This window comes from Macaca thibetana, chromosome 12, assembly GCF_024542745.1.
Source record: "Macaca thibetana thibetana isolate TM-01 chromosome 12, ASM2454274v1, whole genome shotgun sequence".
NCBI lineage: Eukaryota > Metazoa > Chordata > Mammalia > Primates > Cercopithecidae > Macaca > Macaca thibetana.
The window spans coordinates 68,825,471-68,838,705 of record NC_065589.1 but is presented as its reverse complement, the minus strand read 5'-3'; the positions used below and the strand labels follow the sequence as shown (position 1 = coordinate 68,838,705).

General features: G+C 37.8%; 2 protein-coding genes across 3 annotated transcripts in view; one reads left to right on the top strand and one right to left on the bottom strand.

The window, feature by feature from the left end:
• The window catches only part of SP9 (Sp9 transcription factor), a 921,284-nt gene that overhangs the window by 668,601 nt on the left and 239,448 nt on the right, over positions 1–13,235 (top strand). The gene's annotated exons all lie outside the window — the stretch shown is intronic.
• The window catches only part of OLA1 (Obg like ATPase 1), a 170,517-nt gene that overhangs the window by 6,386 nt on the left and 150,896 nt on the right, over positions 1–13,235 (bottom strand). For both annotated transcript variants that reach the window (XM_050751794.1, XM_050751793.1), the window contains one exon: positions 419–559. In XM_050751794.1, coding sequence (XP_050607751.1) covers positions 419–559 — 141 coding nt within the window. The remainder of the gene's footprint in view (positions 1–418; positions 560–13,235) is intronic.

Genomic DNA, 13,235 nt, shown 5'->3' with positions numbered 1-13,235 from the left:
AATTTTCATCCAAAATTAATTATTTCCAGGACCGGGGCCACAAAAGCAAAATTATTTGATTGAAATCTGATATTTAAACAATATATTACAGTTACTCAGAAAAAATTACGGCAACTGATTCACCCTTTCCCCTCCCCCACTGAACATGACGAAAGAGTTTTGGCGATCATTCCTTCTCAAAAATATACATAACTAATACCTATGTTATAATTAAAACACTGTACGGAGATGACAGATGACAGTTAAAAACTTAATTTAAAATAAATCTTTTCACTCTGTCTCATGGTAAAGAAAGGAGAAGATTCCCTCTTTATAATGGTAATTACTCTGTCATTTATTATTCTATCAGCGCAAGCAATTAAATTACTGCAAGGAAATAGTTGATAATAAAGTGTAGGGAAAATGAATGCTAATTAACCTTTGTGTCATGTTCGCTTCCAGATACTTCTGTCTCTCCTCAGCACTCAATTCTTGCAACTTGAGTTCCAAGGCCCCACTAAAAGGAATGACCAAGGCACCTGGGTCATACTTGTCCACCCACTCTTTAATTTTTATCAACCTGTAGACAAAAAAGGGCACAACATTATCTTGTAGTGCATGCATGACTGTACCACATTCATTATTATCAAGTAGCACATACATATTCATAAGAATTGCACGGTTTTATGATGCCATCTTTTTGTGTATAGCTTTCCAAGGTCAAGGCATTAACAGGCAGCAACTGCTTCAGGTATACGCCATAATATTTTACTGTAACCTCGTTTTACTTTAGCACATTATCTATGGGAACTATTATACAAATATTTAAAAACTTTTTTTAGTTACACTAAAATTGTTCAGCATTAACACCTGTACCCTTGAATAAAGCTTCCATTTTATAATTTTTTGTTTTCCTTACTTTACAAAGTAAATTTTTAAAAAGAGGAGACATAAAGTTCTGTTTGTGTAGGAATCATACCTAAAAATACCAGCTAATTCTGAAGAGCCCTTCACAAATAAATAATTTGTTCCGCCCATATATCTGGTTTAGTTCCTTCATGGACTAACAGAACTCACAGTGGTCACTGGTTTTGAGGAAGATTTTTGCTAGCCAAAACAAGCACGTGCAGAAATACAGATTTACAAATATAGTTGATCACATACGCAGCTCTTATGAACCTGACTTTTGTGAGAACAAGAATAATAGAACTGCAGAGGAAAGAAATTCCTTTAATCACAAAGGATTTGGAAAGCCAGATCAGTTAGGAAACTGATCCTAGTGGTTACCTGAAAAGACATTATTGAGTCATTTTTTTTTCCTTCCAAAGCATGGAGTATTTGGCAAAGTAGTAATTAGAACATAAATGAAATAAGTGTAGTGAATGTATTAATTAGGTTCAGAGTCTCACACTTTCCTAGCTTTTTATTACTGGGCAGGTTACTGAACGTTTTTAAGCCTCAGTTTCCTCACTTGTAAAAACAGAGATAATAATAGTACATATTATATTGTAAGGAACCTAGAAAAGCCTGCAAATAGTAAAAAATTAACAGTAGTTACTATTATTAATTTTCCTTCTCAGATAATCATGGCATATATTCCTATGAATTTGGAACTGAGTTTAGTGTAAGACTATACATTCCATTAAAATTTTTATAAAATTATGCTATAGTCTTACATAATTCTACTAGCCTGCTATATTTAGACAAAGGTTTTAATAGTTATTATGGCAAAATGCTGTGGCAGAAGTCCTTTAAGTAATTAATGTAAATGCCACTTTAAGGGAAAAGAAAAACAAGAAGTAAATCACAAATCCATCAATGGCAGGGGAGCAGAGTTCTTAGAAAAATTAAGACTATGGCCCATTGAGCGGGATTTAGGATGGGAAAAAGGAATGAAAAACAATCACACAAGAGTTTGTATATGTTTGTTATACAAAGGCAACTACTTATTTAATATGTTATTTGTGGTTTTGAATCTTCATAATAGTATTTTTTCTTTTGTTCATATCCTAAAAAATGGACCAAGCCCTACAATTTATTTTGAAAAAAAGTACATTGCCTTTAAAATAAAATTCAAACTAGATGTTTTCTTATCCAAAATTATGAAGGACAGGTTAAAAAAAGGAGGGGGGATTGAAATTGGTGCTTCTGTCTCTGATAATATTATGGTATTCTAAGTTACTTCACAGACTTACACTATTCCAACAAAAGTCTATATTCAAATGTTATCATCAATGGTTTAGTAACATACTTTTATTATACAAGTTAAAATCAAATATGTAATTTTTAAAAAGCAGATCACATACCAAATAGATTCAATGAAAGTGAAATAAAACAAGCCCATGTAAAAGGATAATATAAAAATATCATACACACTTTATTTCATAAATATGGACAACAGAACTAATAAAACTAGAACTGTTATGAAACAACAAGATAAGAAATAATTACTTTAGCTAACACATCAATTCAGAATAACAATAGTCCTACCCTGTCATTTTAGCAGCCTTTCCTGCAGAGTTCTCAGAGGGATTATTTGCATTCCTCAGGTGTTCTATTGTACAATTCAAATGAATAAAGACTTACAAATCATTCCTCTACCGCCAATGTGAGACTTTGATCTGGTGAATACACTATTGTACCTTAACTATAATTGGCAAAAAACCTGACAGTGTAGAGCATCACAAGCTTAATAACAAAGGAGAATATCTCAAAGTGTTGACAGATGATCTTCATAATGCAGAAGCAGAGCTGGTACATTTTAGCAGTAAATGAGCACTGAGGTCTAAAGGTCTCTAAAGTGACTGACATCAGACCTGCTATAGCCTCACTAAAAGAAAAAGGTACCGTAGCACTCTCCCGTAAAGTGAGTTAGGCTCTTTGCCTGCCAGCTTCACTTTTGTGACTTTCACTGTCATAGAAAACACAGGGAAGATGAAAAGTGAGTGAGGTTCTTTGGCTGTCTGCTTTACTTTTGTGACTTTTACTATCAAACAAAAGTGGGAAATGTCCCAAAGTAATTTTTAATTACATCTACAAAATAAACCCAGGGCAATTAACAATATTATTTGATTTCAAGATTATAGACTGAAATATATGTGGTATATCTATTAGGTCTGATGGTTACAAAAGTGTGATAATGAGGCCAAGATCACAAGTCTGAACCCCATGGGGACCAGTTACCTTTTGCAGAAAAATGTCTATTCTCTTGCTACAAACCATACCCCAAACTATAGCCAGTCATCTCAAAAATGTGTGCTATTGGCACATGAGGGATATAGAAAATTAAAGTTGAGCTCAGTACCACTACTAAAAAAAAATTCCAAGCCATTCTGTCGAAGTGCCTGAATAATAATCTCTATGTACAAATGTTAGCAAATGTCTAAAGCAAGTCATCCAATTGCTAGTGACCAAAATAATAATGATGATATTGTCAAAGAATATCAAATTATATGGCGGGTAGGAGGACAAGGAACAGTAAAGACAGTAGACTCCTAAAGAGTTAAACTGTAAAGCCTTACATAGACTTCATTTTGCAAATCTGACTGAGCAGATTACTGCAAAGGGATCCATCCTTCCCCATAAGCAGCAAAAGCCACATTTGATTTCCTCAAAGTCTTAGGAGTAACAAATGGAAAGTGGAAATGCCATTAGTTGTATTTTTCTCCCCAGTAGTGATTCCACAGCAAGAGGACAAAGAAGGGACAACTAGTTTTAAGACAAAAAGGATGATACTTTGAGATACACTGGCAGGTTGTGGTCTACAGCAGGAGTCCTCAACCCCTAGACCGTGGACTGGTACCAGTCGGTGGCCTCTTAGGAATCAGGCTGCACAGCAGGAGGTGAGTGGGGACCGAGCATTACCACTTGAGTCCCGCCTCCTGTCAGATCAGCAACAGCATTAGATTCTCATAGGAGCCCAAACCCTATTGTGAATTGCATATGCGAGGGATCTAGGTTGTGTGCTCCTTACGAGAATCTAATGCCTGATGATCTGAGGTGGAACAGTTTCATCCCGTAACCACTCCCCATCACCCACCCATGGAAAAATTGTCTTCCATGAAACCAGTCCCTGGTGCCAACAAGGTCGGGGACCACTGGTCTATAGATTCTTTGGCAGAATGAGACCATTAGTATTAAGTTAATATCAAATTTCCAGAAGATCATGTCTCAAATTTACTTTTAGCCTTGTAATCTGACTTTCTTTGCCAGTCTTAAAATTCCAGATCCCAAACTTTGATTTTCCCAGGGTTAGTTTACATTGTTTATATTTCTTTCCCCAGATATGAATTTTATTACTAAACATTCTATTTGTTTCTTCCAAATCCACTTGCTTTAACTGGGTAATATTTTACACTTGTTTAATAAGTTCTTTGTCCCTTTCAACATTAATTTGCAAGTTCTTTTCAGACTGCTTTGACTTACACTTTCTTGAGTGTAACTCCCCTCTCAAATCCCCCTTTCCCCATTTGTCATCTGCTAACGATCTTTCAGGACAGTTGGTTCCTGCCTATGTGCTATATTTGTGTATGTGTGGTCATTTTGGCAGCTGCAGTTATATTCCAAGGGAGTCTGGTGGTCCCCAGGATTGAGATATATCTGTGGGGTAGTCTTGTGGTTACTTCTTCTAGGGAGAGATCTATGGAGGGTCCTGGGATCCAGGGAAGTTTTATTCATGTTTTTAGGCTTAGTGTTTCTGCACTAGGTTATGGGTAATGCTTCTTACAGTGCAGTCTCAGTTTCTAATTTCCTGAGAATAAGTTTCCTCCCTTGTTTGGAAGCAGTGAGGGGTATTTTTCTAGTATCTGGTAATGGAAATGACAGCTTCTTCTGGGCTTTATGAGTGGGCCTCACTCCAGTTATCTATAGCCCGGAAACTGTTCCTTGACTCTTATTCCTATGTGGACACGAAAGCCTCTAAACCACATACAGTAGCCCCCATTTTTCCAGTGGGGATATGTTTCAAGATCTTCAGTGGATGCCTAAACCCTCAGTACCAAACCCTATATATATTATGTTTTTTCCTGAAGCTGAAAACTCTCCAGCTTTTCACTTAAAGGAAGCACTTTATGGCTTCTCTTTGGCATATCCAAATTGCCAGCATCATACACTTAATAATGCCTTTGGGGCCATTATTAAGTAAATTAAGGGATACTTGAACACGAGCACCATGATACCTTGACAATCTGGATAACCAAGATGGCTACTAAGTGACTAACGGGGCAGGTCGCACCCACAGTGTGGATATGCTAGACAAAGGTACAATTCACATTCGGGGATGGTGGTTCAGGATTTCATCAAACTACTCAGAACGGTGTGTAATTTAACACTTAGCTATTGTTTATTTTTGCCCACTTAGTATTTTCAGACTGGTTGACAGTGGGAACTAAAATGACAGAAAGCAAAACTGCAGATAAGGGGGAGCTGCTATATTAGCTCAGTTTTCTCTGAAGGCCATGCACTGTCAACTTCATTCTTTACTGTTACTGAGTTTCCTTATTTTTAGCACCTAGAGAGTCCTTTTCTTGCTTTCAAGTCCTATTGTATATTCTTTTTTTTTTTTTTGAGATGGTGTCTCGCTCTGTCGCCAGGCTGGTGTACGGTGGTGTGATCTTGGCTCACTGCAACCTCTGCCTCCCAGGTTCTAGTGATTCTCCTGTCTTAGCCCCCCAAGTAGCTGGGATTACAGGCGCCCACCACCATGCCCAGACAATTTTTGTGTTTTTAGTAGAGATGGGATTTCACCATGTTGGTCAAGATGGTCTCCATCTCTTTATCTCAGGTGATCCACCCGCCTCGGCCTCCCAAAGTGCTGGAATTGCAGGCGTGAGCAGTGCTGGGATTGCAGGTGTGAGCCACCGTGCTCGGCCCCTATTGTATATTCTAAAATTACCACACCATCATCAATACCAGTTTTTTCTGGTTATTGTATCTGGTGTTTCTACATATTAGGAACAAGAAGGAAGGAAGCTTCCTGTATTGGCCCAGTTCACCATCTTAACAGGAGGCACTTCATACTACAGTTAAATGTCCATTCTATAATGTTCTAATACGATAGCTTTCAAACTTTTTTTGACCACACCCCCCTAGTAAAAAATAGATTTTACACTTTGACTCAAACATATGGTATACAGACATATTATTTTCACACGCATTATAAAGGGAACAGAGAAATCCCAATAGTGCTATTTGATATTTTGCATAAAATCCAAAACCAAATTCTTGCAACTTAAAACACAACCCTGAAATAGTTTTCTCTAGCATACGTTAATAAGAAACTTACCGTATTATTTTCCCCACCTCAGGCCTTTCTAACCTTTCAACTACGTCTAGCCACTCAAATTCTGATGACAATTTCTGAAAATCCTTTAAAGATGGGTCAATCCAACAACAAAATCAAGTTATATTACCATTTATGGCATCTTTGTTGATATATATTAGGATATTCTCAAATCTGATTTTTTTATATCAAAGTATACTTAAAATATTTTTTAAATGTACATATGGTATTATTAGACCTTTACAAATACCTTATATAATTACTTGTTTGAACTTACATCTTCACTTTAAAAATAAATCAACAGTGATATCTTGCTTTGCTAATTGAATATAACTGGTGGCAAGAACCACATCTCAATATACACAAAATGATACAACTTACACAAAAGAGGCTCCAGGGCTGGTTAATTAAGTAATTTAGTATCATTCAGTCATTAAGGACTTGGCTTTTACTAAGCTAGCTCCCCTCATGTTGTCCGTGGGATGGATGTACCATTAATCCAGGGGATTCTGTTAAACACTAATATCATTTCTACTTTTTTCCCTTGAAGGTTTATACTCATTTATATTACAACTGCTCAGCGTCCCAAAGCATGATTTCAAGATATCAGAGTCCTCTTTACCACTTTCCAAATATGATTACTATAAATTAATGTCAGTTTACAGTATTAACCTGTAAACCTGTTATAGCAGGTTTATAACCCGCACTGAAATCAATACCACAAACAATATACAAACTAAAATATGTCATAAATAATATTTTTTCAAAGTCAAAATTCCAAAATTCTCAACTCTTCAAAATTCTTTGAATAAAATTATTAAAATTCAATACATCTTTACTTTTATTTCTGCTTATAAACATTTTCTGAATGGAGGTTATTAAGGAAGTCTGTGATGAAAACAAGAAGGAGAAAGAAGAAATATTAAGAAAGTAAATTCTAGTTTAACTGACTAATGTTTGAAAGTCTAATCCCTCTTCTCAAAGAGAGCTAAGGCCGGGCTTGGTCGCTCATGCCTGTAATCCCAGCACTTTGAGAGGCTGAGGCAGGAGGACTGCTTGAGCCCAGGAGTTCAAGGCTACAGTGAGCTACAAGAGCACAATCATACTCCAGCCTGGATGACAGAGTGTCAATAACAAATAATAAATAATTTATTTATTATTTCCAAAAATAAATAAATAAACAAACAAATAAATAAATAAAGCTCCATCTTCCATACATGTAAGAGACCTCAAGTTTCAATGTTCTTGTCTGACTTTATGGAGTTGTACAGAATAACATAATTGCAACTTTGATTGTATCATTTGAGTGTGTGATAGAAATGCAGGAATCTCAGCTGGTCATGGTGGTTCACACATGTAGTACTAGCTACTTAGAAGGCTGAGGCAGGGGGATCCCTTGAGCCCAGGAGTTGGAGGCTACAGTGAGCTATGATCCTGCTTGGCCAAATGAGTGAGACCCCATAAAAAAGAAAAGAAAAAAGAATAAAAAGAAATGCAGAATCTTGAACCCCACCTCAGATCAGAATCTGCACTTTAACAAGCTCCCTGGGTGATTCATATGCATGTTAAACCTTCAGAAGCACTGAACTAAAGGACTTTGAAAATAAACACACACGAACTGAAAGCACGAAAATAGCTGAGATAACTATGCAGACCAACTGATAAACTAGAGGCGGATAATGACTACCTATAATGCTGATAGCAGAGAACAGTGAGAATGATAGGAAAATTCCTGCTTCTATTTCCCAGGTTCAAAACCAGAAAAGGAAATGTCACCAGAATTTCAGGAAGTATAAGGAAAATGTTTGCTCTGAAGCCTCTGCAATGTCAAAGAAGTCTCAGATTCACATTATTATGGTCAACAGTGTCTTACTTTGTAAGCCATAATTATTGGCTGGGTGCAGTGGCTCATGCCTGTAATCCCAGGACTTTGGGAGGCCGAGGTGAGGGGATTACTTGAGCTCTTGAGTTTGAGACCAGCCTGGGCAACATGGTGAAATGACGTTCCTACAAAAAATACAAAAATTATCCAGGCGTGGTGGCCCATGCCTGTAGTCCCAGCTACTCAGAAGGCTGAGGTGGGAGGATCGCTTCATCCCAGGAGGAGAAGGTTGCAGTGAGTTGAGATCATGCTACTGCACTCCAGCCTTTGTGACAGGGCGAGACCCTGTCTCAAAAAAAAAAAAAAAAAAAAAAAGACATAATTATGCATTTCTTATCCTAATAAGCCTCAATACCTGGAAAAACATCTGTAGTAAGTTAGCTTTGGAGTCTAGATTGAGAATATAAGAAGTGATTCCAGGATAGAGGACTGTGAAATCTAAATTTACATCAAGTGAAAGATATATTACCACAAATTGTTCCCTATGAGAACCTCACAGAACTACTGGCTAAAAAACCCCACTCATTTTAGTCACTATAATAAGGCAGCACGTGTCTGTGTATGTGTAAGAAAATAAATTCTAAAGAAATGGCCATTTCTTTTGCAGCATAAAAAAATTGGATTTCAGACTTTCTGTTTTGAGGATTAACACGCTTTCTGATTCTAGCGATAACTGGAAGACTACCCCAAAATTGAAATGACGAGTGTTACAACAAGCAGGCAACCTGCAAAGCAAATTTGAATGTTTAGCAAAAAGGCTCCACTTAAAAAAAGTTCTTTGCAATGAATAAACAGGTGGAAAGAAAATATTAGGGTAAATTCTAATTAGTTTGAGTTAATCATAGTTCCCCATTCTCCAGCTGGCAAACGGTTTGAGGGGGCATGTGAACGAGTTCTAATGAAAAGAGCCAATGGAGTTTGTGGGAAGATCTGCTAAGGGACTTCAGGAAAAAGCTCCAAAAGGCTCCTCTGCCTCTTAAAGAGAGAAAAGAAGAGCCTCTCTGGCGGAGACTATTTTGGATTTCATCCTTGGCACTCTAGCGGCCATTTTGTGACCGTAAGAAGGGAAGTGGGGAAAGATGGGAAAACCCTTGTTCTTGAAATCATAGGAACATTTAATTAACCAACCGAGGAGACAAACTACCTTGGGTCTTAGGTACTGGGATTATAATATTTGTAGCTGAAGGAATCCCGATACTGATAATGATGACATCTTAGGGTTATCGTCATGTAAGTATATGACTGTAGCTCCTCTTAACTGGTCTAACTCTAATTTGTTCTTTAAGATAAGAATCTCCTCTAGAGCCTTCCCTGAGCTCCCATGTGGGCCACAGCTATCACCACATTCCACTGTATACTATAATATTGCATATAGTTTTCTGTTTATATCTTCATACTATAGAAAAAAATTTCTTGAGGTCAGGGACTGTGGCTTTACTCCCCATTATATCCACAGAAACCTCCTAGCACAATGCCTGGCACATAGTAGATGCTCAAATATTTTCTAAATAGATAATAAGGGGGAAAGAGTTTCAGCTAATACCTAGCTGAGTGACTCCAGGTGGTTACTTAACATCTCTTAGCTTTAATATACTCATCTGCAAACTGATCTAGATAAGTAGTTTTCAACCTCTTCCGAGTTCTGTAACAGGATTTCCCAACGTGGAAGGAAGAGAAAGGGCAGGAAGAACAAGGGAAGAAGGGACAGTGAGGTTTTGGATTTTCCACTCTTGCATTTCAACCAGAAATGCTACATTTTTATATGACGGGCTTCTGCATAAGATTTTATCTGAAGATTTTATCTGTCATCATCTGTTTTATCTGTTGTTTTTAACGACTCTAAAGTTCACTGGTTAAATTATCTCTTTCAGATGGAAAATTCTGTAACTTTATGGCATATGCCAGAAATAAACAAGTACAAGTGCTGAAATCTTCAGGTACTTCATTCAGATTTCTGCTTAAATTTTACTTTTCAACATCTTTTTAAAAATAATGGCCGGGTGCGGTGGCTCGTGCCTGTAATCCCAGCAGTTTGGGAGGCCGAGGTGGGCGGATCACCTGAGGTCAGGAGTTTGAGACCAGCCTGGTTAACATGGTGAAACACTGTCTCTACTATGAGCCAGGCATGGTGGCAGGGGCCTGTAGTCCCAGCTGCTCAGAGGCTGAGGCAGGAGAATCGCTTGAACCTGGGAGGTGGAGGTTGCAGTGAGCCAAGATCATGCCACTGCACTCCAGACTGGGAGACAGTGAGACTCCGTCTCCAAAAAAAAAAAGCCTCTTCCTTCCCATTTTCTGTCAATCTCTATTCCCTTACATTGACTTATTTTTATTCAGGGCACTTATTACATTATGTACTTAATGTTAACCATCTTCCACCTGGCATTAGTGGACCCACCTGACCAGTTATTGAGCCAAGGAACTTTTTGAATATTTTCTACACTGCAGTGTATCTCCAGCACCTAGAATAGTGCTTGGCATAAGCAGATGCTCAATAAATGTTGGGTGGATCAGTGAATATGAATGAATGAATTTGAAACTTAATCTACAAAAAACTAAGTAAAAGAACATTTAGGGCCAGGTGTCTGGTGGTGGCTCACGCCTGTAATCACAGCACTTTGGGAGGCCAACGCAGGCAGATCATTTGAGGCCAGAAGTTTGAGACCAGCCTGGGCAACATAGTGAAACCCCGTCTCTATACAAAAAATACAAAAATTAGGTGTGGTGGCATGCGCCTGTAGTCCCAGCTACTTGGGAAGCTGAGGTGGGAGGATCACCTGAGCCCAGGAGTTCAAGGTTGTGGTGAGCTGTGATCACAGCACTGCACTCCAGTCTGGGTGACAGAGTTAGACTCTGTCTCAAAAAGAACATTCAGAAGCACGTATTATTCTTACATACCTTATCTACTTATCTTCTGCTAGGGTCAACCTTTAGAAATTAATATGCTTGTTTAGTTTAGAAATTAGTATGCTTGTTTTTTAGCTGGAACTGTGAAGTGAAAATCGCAACAGGACCTGTGGGAGTCGTATCTGATTGCTATAAGGCTATATATAAAAAAATCAGAGTACAGTGGGGTTATTTTCATTGCAAGTTCTATCTGTGGCTTGGCCGACTACAATTCAAGTCTGAGCCATCAGGCTGCTAACCATCTCAAGGTTCTCTGTGAATGCACAAAACAAGCAGCACCTCAACCTTTTAGATCGTTCCCGAATTTCAGGCTTCTGACTCTGCTTCAAGGTTACTAAGACTTGTGTTCAGACTAAGTGGCCTCCAGCAGGTTACATTTTTGAAACTTTAAAGCAGTGTTTCTCAAAATACAGTTTGTGAACAACCTATAAATCCAGGCTTTACAAAAAAAGCTAAATTGGCTGGCTGCAATGGCTCACGCCTGTAATCCCAGCACTTTGGGAATTTGGTGGGAAGATGGCTTGCGCACAGGAATTTGAGAATAGCCTGAACAACATAGCGAGACCCCATCTCTACGAATAAAAAATAAAATAAAATAAAATAATAAAATTAGCCAGGCACGATGGTGCGCACCTATAGCACAGTCACCCAGGAGGTTGAGGTGGGAGGATCACTTGAGCCCAGGAGAGGCTGCAGTGACCCATGATTGCACCACTGCACTGCACTACAGCCTGGGTGACAGAAGAAGACCTCTTCTCAAACAAAACAAAACAAAACAAAAAAAACCCCACCCACCAACCAACCAAACACCACCACCACTACCAAAAAACAACTAAATTTATGATCTCTAGAAGCAAGGAATATGCATTTAACTCTTACAGCACTTTGTACTCGGACGCCTGAAAGTCCCTGTTTTTTAAATCTGTATCTATTCTTTGTAATTTTATATTCTGGTTGTAAACATCACACATAGAAACATTCTGTAATTATAGTTGTCATGAGATACGAAGCCAATATTTGTATCTAAAGACTATGAAGCTCAGTTAGCTGCAAAAAAATTTCCCAACCCTATATTATGTTCCTATATACAAGATAAAATTACATCTGGCCATAAGGCTCCAGGATAAACTATCTCTCTTTTCCATTTTTATTCAAAGAGGACAACAACAATAGGCTGATGTAGTTTATAATCAAAATGTAAGTTTACAGGGAGAGCCACAAATCTTGATTTAACTACCACTACATATCATTTTCTTAGAATGTGATCAGAGATGGAACTTGCATATCCAAACTGTTTATGAGGATGGAGAAAATCAAAAGACTCCCTCTGATATATTGGGAGAGATGAGGAGAGGATGCTGAGAATAGAGAGGGCCTGCATCCCAGCATGTGTGGCCCAGTGGTATACAAGGAAGAAACACTACCATAAAGAAGACAAAAACGTCAGTAGAGTCTGAGACTGGCTGAAACTGATGAAGGGTCTATAAATGACACAAACTAAACTGAGACAGAAATATATTTAACAAAAGAAGTCTAAGACTTTTACATGGAAAACTTTAAAGCATCACTGAAAGAGATTGGAGAGCTAAGTAAACGGAAAGATATCCATGCGAGTAAACTGAAAGGCTTAATATTAACATGGCAATATTCCTCAAATAGATCTACAGATTCAACGCAATTCTTATCAAAATCCCGGCTTTTTCCCCCCAGAAATTGAGAAGTCAATCCTAAAATTCATATGAAAATGCAAGAGCCAAAACAATCCTGAAAAAGAACAAAGTTGCAGGGTTTACCCTTCCCTCTTTTAAAACTTATTACATAACTATAGTACTTAAGACTCGGCAGCACTGGCACGAGGCTAGATGTAAAGATTCGTGGAAGAGAATTTGGAGTCCAGAAGTAGATCCATACACTTATGGTCAACTGATTTTTAAAAAAATTGTGGTAAAGAACAAACAACGTAACATTTACTATTTTAACACTTGTAAATTTACTAAGTATACAGTTCAACAGTGTTAACTGTATTTACATTGTTGTGCAAGGGCTCTCCAGAACTTTTTCATCTTGCATATCTAAAACTCTATAGCCATTGAGTAACACCTTCCTGTTCCCCTGGCAACCACTATTCTACTTCTGTTTTTATGAGTTTGACTACTTTAGAAACTGCACATAACTGGAATCATATAGTAT